At 55.7% G+C, this 17,500-nt stretch overlaps 4 protein-coding genes across 4 annotated transcripts in view; all 4 read right to left on the bottom strand.

The window, feature by feature from the left end:
* Positions 1 to 2,714, bottom strand: part of dnai2b (dynein, axonemal, intermediate chain 2b) — a gene marked incomplete at its 5' end in the record, with an annotated part of 6,586 nt that extends 3,872 nt beyond the window's left edge. Inside the window, 7 exons of the mRNA XM_080516576.1 lie at positions 199 to 321; positions 383 to 522; positions 606 to 719; positions 802 to 944; positions 1,038 to 1,153; positions 1,242 to 1,403; positions 2,532 to 2,714. Of these exons, the coding sequence (XP_080372702.1) occupies positions 199 to 321; positions 383 to 522; positions 606 to 719; positions 802 to 944; positions 1,038 to 1,153; positions 1,242 to 1,403; positions 2,532 to 2,714 (981 nt within the window). The remainder of the gene's footprint in view (positions 1 to 198; positions 322 to 382; positions 523 to 605; positions 720 to 801; positions 945 to 1,037; positions 1,154 to 1,241; positions 1,404 to 2,531) is intronic.
* A 661-nt stretch (positions 2,715 to 3,375) lies between these two features.
* LOC308144721 (uncharacterized protein) lies at positions 3,376 to 5,945 on the bottom strand (the record flags this gene model as incomplete). The annotated part of the gene is made up of 2 exons (XM_080515901.1): positions 5,602 to 5,945; positions 3,376 to 4,793 (listed from the first exon to the last, which is right to left on the bottom strand). Exons 1-2 carry the CDS (start codon positions 5,885 to 5,887, stop codon positions 3,376 to 3,378), a joined length of 1,704 nt encoding a protein of 567 aa, XP_080372027.1. The 5' UTR covers positions 5,888 to 5,945.
* A 2,843-nt stretch (positions 5,946 to 8,788) lies between these two features.
* Positions 8,789 to 12,995, bottom strand: LOC308144720 (uncharacterized protein; the record flags this gene model as incomplete). Its single annotated transcript, XM_080515900.1, has 2 exons — positions 12,885 to 12,995; positions 8,789 to 10,995 (listed from the first exon to the last, which is right to left on the bottom strand). The coding sequence occupies exons 1-2, from the start codon at positions 12,937 to 12,939 to the stop codon at positions 8,789 to 8,791; spliced, it is 2,262 nt and encodes a 753-aa protein (XP_080372026.1). The 5' UTR covers positions 12,940 to 12,995.
* A 1,593-nt stretch (positions 12,996 to 14,588) lies between these two features.
* LOC308145049 (uncharacterized protein) lies at positions 14,589 to 17,381 on the bottom strand. The gene is made up of 2 exons (XM_080516376.1): positions 17,077 to 17,381; positions 14,589 to 16,433 (listed from the first exon to the last, which is right to left on the bottom strand). The coding sequence occupies exons 1-2, from the start codon at positions 17,291 to 17,293 to the stop codon at positions 15,088 to 15,090; spliced, it is 1,563 nt and encodes a 520-aa protein (XP_080372502.1). The 5' UTR covers positions 17,294 to 17,381; the 3' UTR covers positions 14,589 to 15,087.
* Between the last annotated feature and the right edge of the window lie 119 nt (positions 17,382 to 17,500).

Genomic DNA, 17,500 nt, shown 5'->3' with positions numbered 1-17,500 from the left:
TTTAGCAGCTTTAGCATTAGCAGACTTAACTTTAGCATCTTTAGCATTAGCAGACTTAGCTTTAGCAGCTTTAGCATTAGCAGACTTAGCTTTAGCAGACTTAGCTTTAGCAGATTTAGCATTAGCAGACTTAGCTTGAGCAGGGTTAGCATTAGCAGACTTAGCTTGAGCAGGGTTAGCATTAGCAGAGCATCTTACCATTGTGGCCTCAAACTCCAGGCTGATGGCTCCCAGGGCCCGGTCCAGGTTTCCTTCCCGACTCAGATCCAGAACCAGACGTTCTGTCGGCTCACTGAGCCGGCGCACGTCCCACCACAGGACCTGACGAGGACACCCGTCCGTCACCTCACCTGTCCACCGCACCGTGTCTCCGTCACCTCACCTGTCCGTCGGTGGAGGCGGAGAAGGCGTCGGTCCCGGTCTTGGACTGCAGCCAGATCACCTTGTAAACCGGGTCCCTGTGACTTTGCTCCACAGAGGAAAGTTCCACCGGCTGGCCCCCCCTCCGGGTGTCCCAGAACGCTGAAACCAACGCCCCCGCCCCCCCCGTCGGGTTAAACATGGCGTCCGTTCGCGACGCTGGCCGGCGAGAGGCCTGAACCCACCGATCTGACCGCTGTAGCCGCCGCCCAGCAGCGTGTGCGAGTCTTTGGGGTTGTAGTCCAGACAGACCAGGGGGGACGGAGGCTTCAGGCTCATCTCGGGTCGGTTGGGGTTCTCTGGAGAAAAAAAACGGACCAGGTATGTTGGGCGGCACGACACATCGGGAACCGGCAGAACCGGCAGAACCGACCCACTCACCCACGTCCCAGATGTAGGAGTCCAGGCTCAGGTCTGCGCCCCCCCTCTGGAACTCCAGGCAGCAGTAGGCGGCGGCCAGCCTCCGCCCCCCGTCCGGGTGCCAGGACAGGCCGCTGACGGTGCGCTTCGCCTCGTTCGGGTCTCTGGTGGGACAGGGGGGACAGGGGGGACAGGGGGGACAGGGGGGGACAGACGGTCAGCGGTCGGGGACGGAGCGGCGTGCCGACCGGCCGTACCTGAACACGTTGATGGTCTTGGCGGACGGCGGGTCCTGGCGCTCCTCCACCTCCTCCTCAAAGCCGTCCTGGTAGATGTTCATGGTGTTGTTCTGTCTGAGGCTGTGCTCCATCACCTGCCCCGGGACAACACCTCCGTCAGTTAGACCTACGTGGTCTAGTTTGAGGTTCTACGTGGTTCTAGGTGGTCTGAGGTGGTCTCACGCTGCCCAGGCGGGGGAGGGCCTCCAGGTAGCTCTCGTCCTTCTCCACCTTCTTCCTGAAGCGGCTGGTCTGCTCCACGTCGTCGGGGTTGATGTCTTTGGGCCAGCCGCCCTCCACGTGGTTCAGCCCGCGGCTCTCCGACTCGAAGCGCTCCGTGTTCACCTGGAACCACGAGCACACCTGGTCTGGACCGGGTCTGGACCTGGACCGGGTCTAGACCTGGCAGTGGAGGCACTGCCTCTTCCGCCATCATGAAAACATAAAAACGTACAAAAAATAAATATTAAGATTTTCCACTGATTTGTGATAAAGAAGCTTTTTGAGTTTGATTCTTCATGTTTGACGTGTGAAGAAGTGATGAAGTGATGAAGGGATGAAGTGAAGAAGTGATGAAGTGATGAAGTGAAGAAGGGATGAAGTGAAGAAGCGATGAAGTGAAGAAGTGATGAAGGGATGAAGTGAAGAAGGGATGAAGTGATGAAGGGATGAAGTGAAGAAGTGATGAAGGGATGAAGTGAAGAAGGGATGAAGTGAAGAAGCGATGAAGTGATGAAGTGAAGAAGGGATGAAGTGATGAAGGGATGAAGGGATGAAGTGAAGAAGTGATGAAGTGATGAAGTGAAGAAGCGATGAAGGGATGAAGTGAAGAAGGGATGAAGTGATGAAGGGATGAAGGGATGAAGTGAAGAAGTGATGAAGTGATGAAGTGATGAAGGGATGAAGTGAAGAAGGGATGAAGTGATGAAGTGATGAAGGGATGAAGTGAAGAAGGGATGAAGTGATGAAGTGATGAAGGGATGAAGTGAAGAAGTGATGAAGGGATGAAGTGAAGAAGTGATGAAGGGATGAAGTGATGAAGGGATGAAGTGATGAAGGGATGAAGTGAAGAAGTGAGAATCAGTGGATGAAATCCAGGAGCGTATGAGACAATCCTTCCTGCTGACCGCCACAATAAAGCGAGGCAGGTAGTACCGAGCCTCACCTCCAGGGGGCGGAGCTGAAAAAAACTTTTACCATAATCTCCATGGAAACGTAGTTTTTGTTATTTAAAAAACATAAAAACTAAAAGATAGGAGTAAGAATAAAAAATAATCAAGTATTTACTAAACTTCTTGCCTAAAATAATTTCTTATCATTTTGACAGACAAACTTTATTAAAATGTATTAAAAGTCCAGAATTTAAAGTTTGAAAAATAAAATAAAATGTCTACTTTAATGAGAAACGCTCCTACAACGTCACGGTGAGTCCCGGGGGGGCGGGGCCTCACCTGGGCCTCACCTGGGCCTCACCTGGTGCTCGGACACGGCCCGGCAGGCCTGCAGGCCCTGGTCCCGGCCTCCCCGCCGGATGAAGCGCAGCCCCCGGTCCGGCTCCGGCGGAACGTCCGCCAGCAGCTCGGCGCTCCGGTCGGAGAACAAACAGTGGCGGCCCAGCTCGCGACGCAGCCGCGTGTACACGTACACGACCTCCATGTTCCGGTACCGCCGACGAGCCGGGTAACGGATGGAGTAACGAGTAACGACGTAAAAGCTCCGCTCGACCCGCAGGAAACCCGAGCGGCGTTGTTGTTGTTGTCGGTTTCCTAGCAACGGCGGACCGGAAGTGGGTGGAAAAGAAACTGTCCTTTTCTTTTAGTCTCTCAAATGACTTTGTTCAGAACCAGAACCAGAACCGGAGTTTAAAAGACACATCAAGTCATTATGAAATTATTACTTTCACATTTTGAATGTCAGTGACGCGGAAGTACCGACACGTTTCCATGGAAACGACGACGCTCAGACGTGCCGGTTCGTCTGAGCGGCTCGAGCCGTTTATTGATTCTGGTCATAAATAATAAATCCCACAGGAATCATGACACTTTAATAAATATTGATGTTTATTTTAATTTCAGTTTTTTTATTCTCACAAGTTGAAAAGTTCAGTTTGTCTGAAAACAACAACAACAAAAACAAACAAACAAATAAACTGCTGCAGAACCTGGAAAACACGAGGTCTGGACGCCAGGGGGTGACCTTTGACCTTTATGTGTTAACCTGTATGAAATGTGTGTGTGTGACTGTGTGTGTGTGAGTGTGAGTGTGAGTGTGTGTCCGTCCCCTCCTGGCAGCACCATGGACTTCAGGTCTCCGTCACTCAGCCCGGTCCTAGTCCTGGTCCTAGTCCTGGTCCTGGTCCCGGCCCCTCGTCCCCCCCGCCCCCCTCGTCCCCCTCGGGGACACAGATGTGTCTCTTGACGCCGGACAGCCAGTTGAAGCGCCGCTGGCAGACGGGGCAGCCGAAGCGCTTGTGTCCGGTGTGCAGGCCCATGTGGTAGGCCAGGTTCTCCTTCTGGGAGAAGCGCTTCCTGCAGACGCCGCAGGCGTAGGGCTTCTCCCCGGTGTGCGTCCGGCCGTGCCTCCTGAGCAGGTAGCCGTACTGGAAGCTCTTGCCGCACTGCGAGCAGGCGAAGCGCTTCTGCACCGCCGCCTCGCCGCCGCTCGACCCGTCCACGTCGACCGAAACCTCCGCCGGCGGCACCTCCGCCGCCGCCGCCGCCGCTTCGGGCTGCTGCTCGTCGCTCGGCGGCGCTCGCCGCTTCCTGTCGTCTTTCCAGAAGTCACTGTCCACGCTGTCGTCGCTCTGCGGCGCCAGATCCTCGCCGTTCGGCTCCGGCGGCCGGGGTTCCGGCGCGGCGTGGAGTTGGTGGTGGTGGGCGGGGCTACAGGCCGCCGGCTCGTCGCCCTGGTGCTCGTGGGCGGGGCCGGGGCGGTGGACGCAGCGGCGCTGGCCCAGCCGCGTGCGGCGGCGGCACAGCGTGCGGCGGCAGATGCTGTAGCGGTGCACCTTCTTGTCGCGGTGCACCTCCAGGTGCCTGGCCAGGTGGCGCCGCCACGCGAAGTCCTTGCCGCAGACGGTGCAGCTGAACTGCGTCTGCGCGCCGTGGCCCCGCATGTGCAGGATCAGCGTGTCGGTGTCGGCGAAGGCGGCGCCGCACACCGAGCAGGTGACGTGGGCGGCGGCGTGCTCGCTCAGCTCGCCGCGGCTGCCGAAGCTGCGGTGGCACAGCGGGCAGCCGAAGGCGGCGCGCGGCGGCGAGGCCGGCCGCCGCCGGGCGCCGCAGCGGTGAGCGAGCAGCTGCTCCTCGCCGGGGAAGCCGCGGTGGCACACGACGCAGCGGAGCACCTCCTCGCCGGCGTGGAGCCACATGTGGCGCGTCACCTCACCGCCGCTGCCGAAGCGCTTCCCGCAGAACGAGCAAGTCTCCGCCTCCGAGGGGCTCCACGACTCACATTCCTGCTTTGGACTGCCGGCTGCACCTCCTGCTGCTCCTCCTGCTGCTGCTCCTCCTGCTGCTGCTTCTGCTGCTCCTCCTCCTCCTCCTGACTGCACGCCATGATGAAGCTGAGGCTTCTCCTCCTCCTCTTCGCTCTTCACGCCGACAGGACTGAAGGAGAACTGGCTGATTTCGGCCTCCTGCTGCTCCTCCTTGATGAGAGGAGGCGCAGACGATGGATCCTCCTCCGGACTGCTGCTCCTCTCCTCCTGCTTCACCTCCACCGGCAGCGGAACGTCTGCAGGAGAACAAAAACACTCTTGTTCACCACATCTTCCAAAACCTACATGCTAAATAATGCTCCATCGGGACTGATAGGACTTCAGACACTTGCTAAATAATGCTCCATCGGGACTGATAGGGCTTCAGACACTTGCTAAATAATGCTCCATCGGGACTGATGGGGCTTCAGACACTTGCTAAATAATGCTCCATCGGGACTGATAGGACTTCAGACACTTGCTAAATAATGCTCCATCGGGACTGATAGGACTTCAGACACTTGCTAAATAATGCTCCATCGGGACTGATAGGACTTCAGACACTTGCTAAATAATGCTCCATCAGGACTGATAGGGCTTCAGACACTTGCTAAATAATGCTCCATCAGGACTGATAGGGCTTCAGACACTTGCTAAATAATGCTCCATCGGGCCTGATAGGACTTCAGACACTTGCTAAATAATGCTCTCGACTTATGTTTTGGAAAAACATCACAAAAAAAGAAGGATGACGACTCTATGGGCGCCGTCGTGACGTGGTTTAAGTCGTTTGCTTGTCATCGTGACGTCACGCAGTGTGTCCTCCTGCTTTAGACAATAAAGCTCCCGTCGTTTACCGAGTTGGACATTTTCTTGGACTTCGAGGTTTTTCATAAACGTTTGTTTTCTCAGAGTCACTGTGTCGAGACTCTGCAGGGAGTCTCACCCGTAACTCCGCACTCCGGCGGGAGCCGGTACGAACACGAGCGTACCGAGCAGACCGAAAGGGCGACCCTATAACCCGGCCGTGCGTTCCGCCAACCGGCGCGGCGGGCGGGGACTGACCTGCTCTGCTCAGCAGCACCTGGGGCTTGAGCACGGCGTCCAGCAGCCTCCTCTGGCCCCGCAGCTCCCGCTCCTTGCGCTCCAGCCGCTCCTCGTACTCCGCCACGGTCTCCTCCAGCAGGGCGACGATCTCCTCCGCGGCCGCCGTCAGCCGCTCGGTGAGCAGCGCTCTCAGCGCCGGGAGCTCCGCCGCTCCTCCTCCGGCCTCCAGCCGCAGCAGGAGCTCCGCGGCGGCGGCGCTCATCCGCTCGTGGACCGACACCCGCAGCAGCTGCACGGCGCACATCCTGCGGCTCCTCCGCTGCTCTGCGGCCGCTCGACAAAGACGTAAACACTCCCGAGTTCACGCGTCGGAGGAGCGGCGGCGCGCCCCCTGCGGGCCGGGAGGACGAACTGCAGGACAGGTCGAGGAAGAAGTGAAGGCGCGGGAGTGGCCGGGGGGGGGGGGGCGCTCTGACCCGGCCGGAGGGGGGGGGGTCGCTCTAACCCGGCCGGAGGGGGGGGGGGGGGGGGGCTCTAACCCGGCCGGACGGTTGTCCGTTTAAAAGAAAAGTGATTTTGAAACTGAATGTTCAATGTTTGTCAATTTTGAAAAATTAAAAACGCTGTATTCAAAATAAAATAAGTGTTTTTTCACCTTACATAATATAATTTTGATTCAGCGCACACACACACACACACACACACACACACACACACACACACACACACCAGGGTCTTCAGTGTGAACAAGCAGCTGTTGTACCTCTGACGCCCCCTAGCGTTTGGTTTGTTTATGTCCAGAGTTTGTATCATTTTGTATAAAATTTTCAAAAAAGAAAACAAGTTAAAATACTTGTTGAAACTCGTTTCAGCTGCAGTCGCAGAAGTTCAGTCGATTAAAGTTTTATTTTCTTCAACGTGAAAAATGAAAATTTAATGGAAAATGTTCAATGTGGAAACTTTACGAGGTCGTTGGGACGTCCGCCATGTTTCTACGTCGTCACTTCCTGTTGTCACGTTTTGCTCTCCTGAAAGCAACCACACACACACACACACACACTGGTCATGTTCCCGTCATGTTCCCAACATGTTCCCGTCATGTTCCGGTCATGTTCCCGTTTTGTTCCGGTCATGTTCCCAACATGTTCCCGTCATGTTCCGGTCATGTTCCCGTCATGTTCCGGTCATGTTCCCGTTTTGTTCCGGTCATGTTCCCATCATGTTCCGGTCATGTTCCCGTCATGTTCCCATCATGTTCTGGTCATGTTCCCGTTTTGTTCCGGTCATGTTCCCATCATGTTCCGGTCATGTTCCCGTCATGTTCCCATCATGTTCTGGTCATGTTCCGGTCATGTTCCCGTCATGTTCTGGTCATGTTCTGGTCATGTTCCCGTCATGTTCTGGTCATGTTCCCATCATGTTCTGGTCATGTTCCCGTTTTGTTCCGGTCATGTTCCCATCATGTTCCGGTCATGTTCCCGTCATGTTCTGGTCATGTTCCCGTCATGTTCTGGTCATGTTCCCGTCATGTTCCGGTCATGTTCCCATCATGTTCTGGTCATGTTCCGGTCATGTTCCCGTCATGTTCTGGTCATGTTCCCATCATGTTCTGGTCATGTTCCGGTCATGTTCCGGTCATGTTCTGGTCATGTTCCCGTCATGTTCTGGTCATGTTCCCATCATGTTCTGGTCATGTTCCGGTCATGTTCCCGTCATGTTCCGGTCATGTTCCCATCATGTTCTGGTCATGTTCCGGTCATGTTCCCATCATGTTCCCGTCATGTTCTGGTCATGTTCCCGTCATGTTCCCGTCATGTTCCGGTCATGTTCCCGTCATGTTCCCGTCATGTTCTGGTCATGTTCCCATCATGTTCCCGTCATGTTCCCATCATGTTCTGGTCATGTTCCGGTCATGTTCTGGTCATGTTCCCGTCATGTTCCTATCATGTTCCCATCATGTTCCTATCATGTTCCCGTCATGTTCCGGTCATGTTCCCATCATGTTCCCGTCATGTTCCCATCATGTTCCCGTCATGTTCTGGTCATGTTCCGGTCATGTTCTGGTCATGTTCCTATCATGTTCCCGTCATGTTCCGGTCATGTTCCGGTCATGTTCCGATCATGTTCCCATCATGTTCCCATCATGTTCCCGTCATGTTCCGGTCATGTTCCCATCATGTTCTGGTCATGTTCCGGTCATGTTCCCATCATGTTCTGGTCATGTTCCCATCATGTTCCCATCCTGTTCTGGTCATGTTCCCATCATGTTCTGGTCATGTTCCGGTCATGTTCCGGTCATGTTCCCATCATGTTCCCGTCATGTTCAGGTCATGTTCCCGTCATGTTCAGGTCATGTTCCCGTCATGTTCCCATCATGTTCCCATCATGTTCTGGTCATGTTCCCGTCATGTTCTGGTCATGTTCCGGTCATGTTCCGGTCATGTTCCCGTCATGTTCCCATCATGTTCCCATCATGTTCCCGTCATGTTCCGGTCATGTCCCGGTCATATTCCCGTCATGTTCCGGTCATGTTCTGGTCATGTTCCCGTCATGTTCCGGTCATGTTCTGGTCATGTTCCGGTCATGTTCCCGTCATGTTCCGGTCATGTCCCGGTCATGTTCCCGTCATGTTCCTGTCATGTTCCGGTCATGTTCCCATCATGTTCCGGTCATGTTCAGGTCATGTTCCCGTCATGTTCCGGTCATGTTCCCGTCATGTTCCGGTCATGTTCCGGTCATGTTCCGGTCATGTCCCGGTCATGTTCCCGTCATGTTCTGGTCATGTCCCGGTCATATTCCCGTCATGTTCCGGTCATGTTCCGGTCATGTTCCCGTCATGTTCCGGTCATGTTCCGGTCATGTCCCGGTCATGTTCCCGTCATGTTCCCGTCATGTTCCGGTCATGTTCCCATCATGTTCCGGTCATGTTCCGGTCATGTTCCCGTCATGTTCCCGTCATGTTCCGGTCATGTTCTGGTCATGTTCCCGTCATGTTCCGGTCATGTTCCGGTCATGTTCCCATCATGTTCCGGTCATGTTCCGGTCATGTTCCCGTCATGTTCCGGTCATGTTCCGGTCATGTTCTGGTCATGTTCCCGTCATGTTCCGGTCATGTTCCGGTCATGTTCCGGTCATGTTCCGGTCATGTTCCCGTCATGTTCCCACCACAGCTCCTCACTGAGGACGAGTTCCAATGAGACCCAGGTCACCGTCCGTCCTTCCAGAAGTCGCTGTCCTCGCTGTCCTGGTCCTCTGCAGCCTCCCTGCAGACCGCCGGCCCAGTCCCCCGCCGGTCCGTCCAGTCCTCATCACTGACGTCTGTCTCCGAGGACTCTGGAGGTCCCTCTCTGAGTCCTGCTCCGGGGGCCAGATAGGTCTGGTGGAGACCGAGAACAGAACATGGTTTCTCATCGTCCTCAGACTTCGGGTGGCCGGCTCCCGGTCCACAGAGGTCCCCCCTACCAGGAACCGGACTGCAGGAGGTCTGGCTGATCCGGACCTCCTGCAGCTCCTCTTTGACGTGACTCGGCTCCTCCTGGTTCTCCTGCTTCACCTCGTTTGGTTCCAATGAGCTGAAAGGAGAATCGACGGGAGGCGTTCTCTCCCGGACCGACTGGTCCCGGCCGGGTTTGGTCCGGCAGGGGACTTTTCTGTGCTGCACGAGCCGGGCCTGGTGGACCTCCTCGCCGGCGTGGACCTCCGGGGGCTCGGTGCGGTGGACCTCCGGGTCCTCGGTGCGGTGGACCTCCAGGTGCTTGGTCAGGTGGCGCCTCCAGGAGAAGTCCTTGCCGCAGACGGAGCAGCTGAACCGCGTCCGCCTGGCGTGACTCCTCGTGTGCAGGATCAGCGCGTCGGTGTCGGCGAAGGCGGCGCCGCACATCGAGCACGAGAAGGTGGGGCGCGGCGACGGGGCCGGGCGGGCGCAGCGGGGACCAGGACCCGAGGTGGACCAGCTGGCCTTGGCCTCCTGCAGATCCTCTTTGACGTGACGAAGGTCTTCAGTCGCTGAAGCTGCCTGGTTGTTGGCGTCAGGACGCCTCCAGGCTCCGCCTCCTTCGCGGTCTGCGGGTTCCGGAGGAGGTCTTGACCCGGTGCGGGTTTCCGAGGCCACGTGCTGGTCTGGATCCTGGCTCCTGCCGGGTTCTCCGAGCGGCGCCTTCTTCCTCTGGTAGGTGACGCGGGACCGGACCTGCCGGGTCCGTCTCCACGACTCGCCGTCGGCGGGTTCCAGAGGCGGTTCGGACGCGTGGTCCGGGTCGCGGCCCTGACGCGGTCCCGACGGTTCCCCGTCCGGCCGGGGGACCCTGGACTGGCAGCGGTGCTTCTTGATCTGGAACCTCCAGGCGAAGCTGCGGCCGCAGCGGCCGCAGCGGAAGGGCTTCTCCTGGGCGTGCATCAGCTGGTGCTGCCGGGCGGTGCCCACGTGGGCGAACCTGCGCCGGCACACGCTGCAGCCGAAGAGCTTCTCCCCGGTGTGGCTCCTGGTGTGGCGCTCCGCCTGCGACTTGTACTGGTACTGCAGGCCGCAGACGCTGCAGGTGTAGAGCTTCTTGCCCTGGTGGCCCCGCAGGTGCACCAGCAGCTTGGCCTTGGAGGGGAAGGCGGCGCCGCACTCCGGGCAGGCGTGCCTCGCGGCGTCGGGCGGCGGCGCGCACTTGTGGTTCTTGACCTGCGACGCCCAGCGGAAGCGCTTGTGGCAGGCGGCGCAGCCGAAGGGCCGCTCGCCGGTGTGGCTCCGCAGGTGCTTCTCCAGGCAGGAGCGGAAGAGCAGCCGCACGCCGCAGAAGCTGCAGGTGAACAGCCGCTTCCCCTGGTGGACGCGCTCGTGCACCGTCAGCAGCAGCCGCGTGCCGAACATCTCGCCGCACTCGGTGCAGCGCAGCCCCGCGCTCTCGCCGAGCCTCCCGGCGTCCGCGGCGCACATGTGCACCTTCCGCTGCGACGTGGAGCGGAAGCGGCGGCCGCAGCGGCCGCAGCCGTGGGGCTTGGCGCCGGCGTGGATCAGCTGGTGGTAGCGGACGCTGCTCTTGTGCAGGAAGGTCTTGCCGCAGTCGGGGCAGGCGTGCGGCTTCTGGGCGAGGTGCGTGTTCAGGTGCTGCTTGAGCTGCGACGGCAGGCGGAAGCGGCGGCTGCACAGGTGGCAGCGCAGGCGCTGCTCGCCGACGTGGCGCCGGGAGTGGAGCTCCAGCTGCCGCCAGCTGCCGAACGACTCGTCGCACTGGGTGCAGCGGTAGACCCGGGCGCCCCCGTCCCCGCCGGACGGGTCCGAGTCGTCGGAGTCCGTCCCCGACGGTGCGGCCGCCGCCTCCTCCGCCTCCTCCGGCTCCTCCTCCTCCTCCGGGCCGGACCCCCTGCTGCTCCGGCTCGGGGCCACGCCCCCTCCGGCTCCACGGTGAAGCTCCCGACGGCGGCCTGGGCAACGAAACACACTCCGTTTTACTGGGCTGGTAGAGCAGTCGCCTCCCAACCGGAGGGTCACAGGTTCAATTCCCATCTCCTGCCGAAGTGTCCTTGAGCAAGACACCGACAACACAGTGTGGAAACGACGCAGACTCGTTTAAACCACAACTTTTCCAAGTGAGAATAGAAAAGCTTGGTGGCGTCTTTGGTCTGTTTACACGACAACGGAGCTCGGAGCCTCTGGAAACGCGACTTTCTGAAAACGGCTCCCAAGGTGGAACTTTTCGGAAACGCTCCGACTCTTTGTGATCTCTGATCACATGTTTTGATCAACGTTTAGTTTCCGTCGTATCGTCGTCTTCCAGACGCAGAAGACACAATCTTACTGGAACACAAACGACGTCATTAAATGGTTTTAGCTTCCAGACGCCGGGCGGCTGAAGAACCACGTCGAGTCTTTAACAAACTGATCCAACTTCAAATATCAGACTTATTGATCCACGTGATCAGAAACAGCCGAGCTGCAGATGTTTCTTTAGTGGAACGTTGCTGCTGAGTCAGCAGAACCATGGTCACATGTCAAACTTTCATCTTCTAACGATCCAGAGGATAGAACTGATTGGTCACTTTCCTCTATGATGTCACCTTCCTCTATGATGTCACTCTCCTCTATGATGTCACCCTCCTCTATGATGTCACCCTCCTCTGTCACTCTCCTCTATGATGTCACCCTCCTCTGTCACTCTCCTCTATGATGTCACCCTCCTCTATGATGTCACCCTCCTCTGTCACTCTCCTCTATGATGTCACCCTCCTCTATGATGTCACCCTCCTCTATGATGTCACCGTCCTCCATGATGTCACTCTCCTCTATGATGTCACCCTCCTCCATGATGTCACTCTCCTCTATGATGTCACTCTCCTCTATGATGTCACCTTCCTCTATGATGTCACTCTCCTCCATGATGTCACCCTCCTTCATGATGTCACTCTCCTCTATGATGTCACGGAGGACCATGGTGTCACTCTCCTCCATGATGTCACCCTCCTCCATGATGTCACCGTCCTCCATGATGTCACGGAGGACCATGGTGTCACTCTCCTCCATGATGTCACCCTCCTCCATGATGTCACTCTCCTCTATGATGTCACGGAGGACCATGGTGTCACTCTCCTCCATGATGTCACTCTCCTCTATGATGTCACCTTCCTCTATGATGTCACTCTCCTCCATGATGTCACCCTCCTCCATGATGTCACTCTCCTCCATGATGTCACCCTCCTCTATGATGTCACCGTCCTCCATGATGTCACTCTCCTCAATGATGTCACTCTCCTCTATGATGTCACTCTCCTCTGACCTCCACCTTCAGATCAGACTCTCCTCCACCTCCTCCATCACTATTTCTCTCTCCTCGTCTTTTCTCTAATTAAAACACCAGCCGACTGATTGAATATTCCTGAGCCACTTTTCATTGACCGTCTCTGGTAGAAAGTGTTTGTTTTAGACGAGGCCTCAGATCTTCCAGAAGCTTCGTCTGGCCGCCATTTCTCACCTCGTCGTTCTCAACATTTCTGCCTCTCTTGGAAACGGACGTCGTTTTCAGGACGTCGTCGTATAAATGAAAAACTTCTACGGAAAGGAAAGGCAGAAACGATGCGTTTTGACTTGAAACGTTGTCGCGTAAACAGACTGGCCGACGTTTTATTGGCAGAAAATTAGCAGAATATATACATTAAAAAAACAAAACACTGAAACAGAACAACTACTTCACAATAAAAGGTCTAAGTGTAAATATATCTGTGTATCTCAGTGTGTGTGTGTGATGTCTGAATTGTGGGCGTGTGTGTGAGACAAAGTGTGTGTGTGTGTGTGTGTGTGTGTCCGTGTGGAAGCTGACCGTCAGAAGCCGCAGCTCTCAGCAGCTTCCGGTTCCGGTTCCGGTCCCGGTCCATGTGTGAAGTGTCCAGGTGAGACAGGTCCGGTACCAACACTGGTTCTGCCGCGAGCCGCTGAGAGACCCCACTATCAGACGCACGGTCACACTCCACTTCCGGGTCACCTTCAAAATAAAATCACGTGGTGGTAGTATTATAATACCTATTAATAATAATAATAATGTTATAACAACTTTCAGACGCTTACATTATATGTTATAATAATTATAATAATTTAAAACGTAACAGTTTGAGACTTTTACTGAATCATGTGACAGGAAACACTAAAGTGGGAAACTATTATGTATTATATTATATTATATTATACTATCACAAAATACCAATAAAGCTGAAGAGTCTCATACCGTGAGCTTCTCATTAAACTATTTCAACTTATTTCTTCATCAGATTTAAAATAACTCAATGAAAACAAGTTAAATTGATGAATCGCATCAAGCTTTTATTGGGGAATTTCACCTGCAATGACTTCCGGTGTGACGAAGACAAACCGGAGCCTCCAGAGGTTTTGGGGGAAAAACAGATAATTAGTCGAAATCTAAATCATAAATTAGAACAAGATTAAAATAACGAGCAGCTTTATTCACCTTTGTGTCGGAAAATTAACTAAATGTAACGTGAAAGTCGCTAGAAAGACTTTATCTGAACGCAGAATTCAGATAAAATCCGATTGTTATTATGGTGACTGTCAAATAAAAGCACCAAATTGGATTGTTATTATGGTGACTGTCAAAATAAAAGCACCAAATTGGATTGTTATTATGGTGACTGTCAAAGTAAAGTACCAAATTGGATTGTTATGTTGACTGTCAAAATAAAAGTACCAAGTTAGATTGTTGTTATGGTGACTGTCAAAATAAAAGCACCAAATTGGATTGTTATGGTGACTGTCAAAATAAAAGTACCAAATTGGATTGTTATGATGGTGACTGTCAAAATAAAAGCACCAAGTTGGATTGTTATTACGGTGTCTGTCAAAATAAAAGTACCAAGTCCCAGGACAATCTGGGACTACTCGGTGAAAAACAGAAAGTGATGCAACTACCAGGTGAAACAGGAAGTGATGCGACTACCAGGTGAAAAAACAGGAAGTGATGCAACTACCAGGTGAAACAGGAAGTGATGCAACTACCAGGTGAAAAACAGGAAGTGATGCAACTACCAGGTGAAAAACAGGGAGTGCAGTGACTACCAGGTGAAACAGGAAGTGATGCAACTACCAGGTAAAAAACAGGAAGTGATATAACTACAGTTAAAAAAACAGGAAGTGATGCGATTACCAGGTGAAAAACAGGAAACGATGCTACTACCAGGTGAAAAACAGGAAGCGCAGTGACTACTAGGTGAAACAGGAAGTGATGCAACTACAGGTAAAAAACAGGAAGTGATGAGATTACAGGTGAAAAACAGGAAGTGATGCGACTACCAGGTGAAACAGGAAGTGATGCAACTACCAGGTGAAAAACAGGAAGTGATGCGATGACTGCAACGCCACAGGAAGAGGAAGCCCAAACTCCCTTTATGTCCACTCTGTCTGTCTCCTGAGAGACGACTGAGCCAGGAAGTCCCCCTCCAGCTCTTATCGCCCCCTGCTGGATCGGAGGCGTTGTCGTCAGCCTGAAGGAAGAACACTGAGACCTCGGGCTTCTAACACGTCTTTATTTCAGCTTTGTGGGCGGCTGCAGGCCACGCCCCCAGGCCACGCCCCCTCCGACTCTCTGAAGAACTGCAAACTGCTGAAATACTTCATTCTGCAGATCCACAACAAGCACAAACACTCAGAGGGTAAATAAATATACACACACCACTGGTTACCATGACAACAGCTCCTCTCCCGGCGTTGTTGCAATGATCAACATCAGCTACATCAGTTAAACCGGCGTGGCGGCGTGGCGGCGTGGCGGTCGGTCCAGCCTGCTGGTCTGGTGTCTGACGAAGTGGAGGGACGTCCCCCCCAGAGGACAGAGGACTGAGCGAGTCGTCTCTGCTGGACACCGACAGAAGCAGGAGACGCAGTGAAGGAACGTCCGGAGAGGACGGACCGACTCAGAGCTGGAGGATGAAGCTCCGCCCCGCCGCCGTCTCGCCACAGAGACGGTGGACGTCCTCAGAGACGGAGGACAGCATGGGGGGGGGGGGGGTGGGGGGTCAGCGGTGGCCCTGGTGGATCTCCAGGTGCTGCGTCAGACTTCCTTTCTGCCTGTAGCTCTTCCCGCAGACGGAGCACTGGAACGGCTTCTCACCCGTGTGGATCCTCATGTGCACCTTCAGGTTGCCGCTCTCGTTGAAGGTCTTGCCGCAGACGGAGCAGGTGAAGGGCTTCTCACCCGTGTGGATGCGCATGTGCTTCTGCCGCCGGCCGCTCCAGGAGAAGCACTTCCCGCAGACGGGGCACCTGAAGGGCTTCTCACCCGTGTGGGCCCTCATGTGGGCCCTCAGCTGGCCCCGGAAGCCGAAGTGCTTCCCGCACTCCGCGCAGCTGAAGGACTTCTTGCAGAGGTCGCAGCCGGAGCAGCTGAGGTGGACGTCGCTGCGGTCGCCCTCGTGCGCCGGGCAGCGGGCCGCCTGCCGGGCCCCCGCCGGGACCGGGGCCGGCGGGGGTTCCGGCCCCGCCCCGGCGGGTTCCGGGCCGCGGCGCGGCGCCGGGGCTTCACACTGGTGGTGGTGCAGCTGGTAGAGCCGGGCGAACCTCTGGTGGCACACGGCGCAGGCGAAGGCGGCGTCGGCGCGGTGGCGCAGCACGTGCTGCTTCAGGTTCCCCCTCTGGGTGTAGCTCTTCCCGCAGACGGAGCACTGGAACGGCTTCTCACCCGTGTGGATCCTCATGTGCACCTTCAGGTTGCCGCTCTCGCTGAAGGTCTTGCCGCAGACGGAGCAGGCGAAGGGCTTCTCACCCGTGTGGATGCGCATGTGCTTCTGCAGCCGGCCGCTCCAGGAGAAGCTCTTCCTGCAGACGGGGCACCTGAAGGGCTTCTCACCCGTGTGGGCCCTCATGTGGGCCTGCAGCTGGCCCCGGAAGCCGAAGCGCTTCCCGCACTCCGCGCAGCGGAACGACTTGCGCTGGCCGAACGACTCGCCGGACGCCTCGCCGTCCGGGCCGGACCGCCAGTCCGCCACCTCGGTCCCCGGTCCGGGACCGGGTCCCGCCGGTCCCGGACCGGGTCCCGCCGGTCCCGGACCGGGTCCCGCCGGTCCCGGGCCGGGGTCGTCCTCCGCGGCGGCGCCGAGCTGCAGCTGCTGCAACTGGGGTTTGTCTTCGTCTTCGTCTTCGTCTTCGCTCTTCACGGGGCTGAAGGTGAACCGGGTCACCTCGCCCTCCGGACCCGCCCACTCCTCCTCCGGCTCCTCCTTGATGGGACGAACCTCATGCTGCTCCTCCTGGTCCTGGTCCTGGTCCTCCTGCTCCCGGTCCTGGTCCTGGTCCTCCTGGTCCTCCTGGTCCAGACCGCAGGTCCTCCCCAGCTGCTGCTTCCTGCTCAGCAGCTGCTGCACATCTGCAGGAGCAACAGAAACACACGAGAAAACATCTGGAGGAGGAACAGACGTCGTCTTCAGTCCATGAATGTGTTTGTTCTAGAAGACACCAGATTATAGAGCATCTTCCTCCTCTAACATCAGATTACCTCAACCCCTACCCTCAACCCCTAACCCTTGATGTTAGAGATTAGGGGTCAGGGTTGAGGGTAGGGGTTATGGAGCACCAGATTACAGAGCATGTTCCTCCTCTAATCCTGATTATAGAGAATCTTCCTCCTCTAACACCAGATTATAGAGCATCTTCCTCCTCTAATCCAGATTATAGAGAATCTGCCTCCTCTAATCCAGATTATAGAGAATCTTCCTCCTCTAACAGCAGATTATAGAGCATCTTCCTTCTCTAATCCAGATTATAGAGCATCTTCCTTCTCTAATCCAGATTATAGAGCATCTTCCTTCTCTAATCCAGATTATAGAGCATCTTCCTTTTCTAACACCAGATTATAGAGCATCTTCCTCCTCTAACACCAGATTATAGAGCATCTTCCTCCTGTAATCCAGATTATAGAGCATCTTCCACCCTGCTGATGTCTATGTGGAGACATGAGACACCAGTTAGCACGGTCACCAGATGAGGTGTAACACCACCCTGTGGTCTACCTGCGGTCCGCGGCCTCCTGTCCCCCGCCTGCAGCTCCTCCAGCAGGAGGCGCTGCCGCTGCTCCTCCAGCAGGAGGCGCTGCCGCTGCTCCAGCTCCAGCTCACAGTCCCGGATGGACGAGTCCAGCTGGCCCAGGATCTCGTCCAGAGCCGCAGACAGACGCTGGCTGATGAAGGTCCTCAGGGTCTGGAGCCCCGACATGTCTGGGGGGGACATTGAGAGACAAAGAGAGACAGGAGAGAGAGAGACAGAGAAAGAGAGACAGAGAGAGACAGACAGAGACAGACACACAGAGTGAGAGAGAGAGAGAGAGAGAGAGAGAGAGAGAGAGAGAGACAGAGAGAGAGAGAGACAGACAGACACAGAGACAGAGAGACAGAGAGACAGAGAGAGAGAGAGACAGAGAGAGAGACAGACAGACAC

The sequence above is a fragment of the Blennius ocellaris genome, assembly GCF_963422515.1.
Source record: "Blennius ocellaris genome assembly, chromosome: 20".
In the NCBI taxonomy this organism is placed as follows: Eukaryota; Metazoa; Chordata; class Actinopteri; order Blenniiformes; family Blenniidae; genus Blennius; species Blennius ocellaris.
The sequence above is the reverse complement of the archived record's forward strand: the minus strand, read 5'-3'. Positions and strand labels throughout refer to the sequence as shown.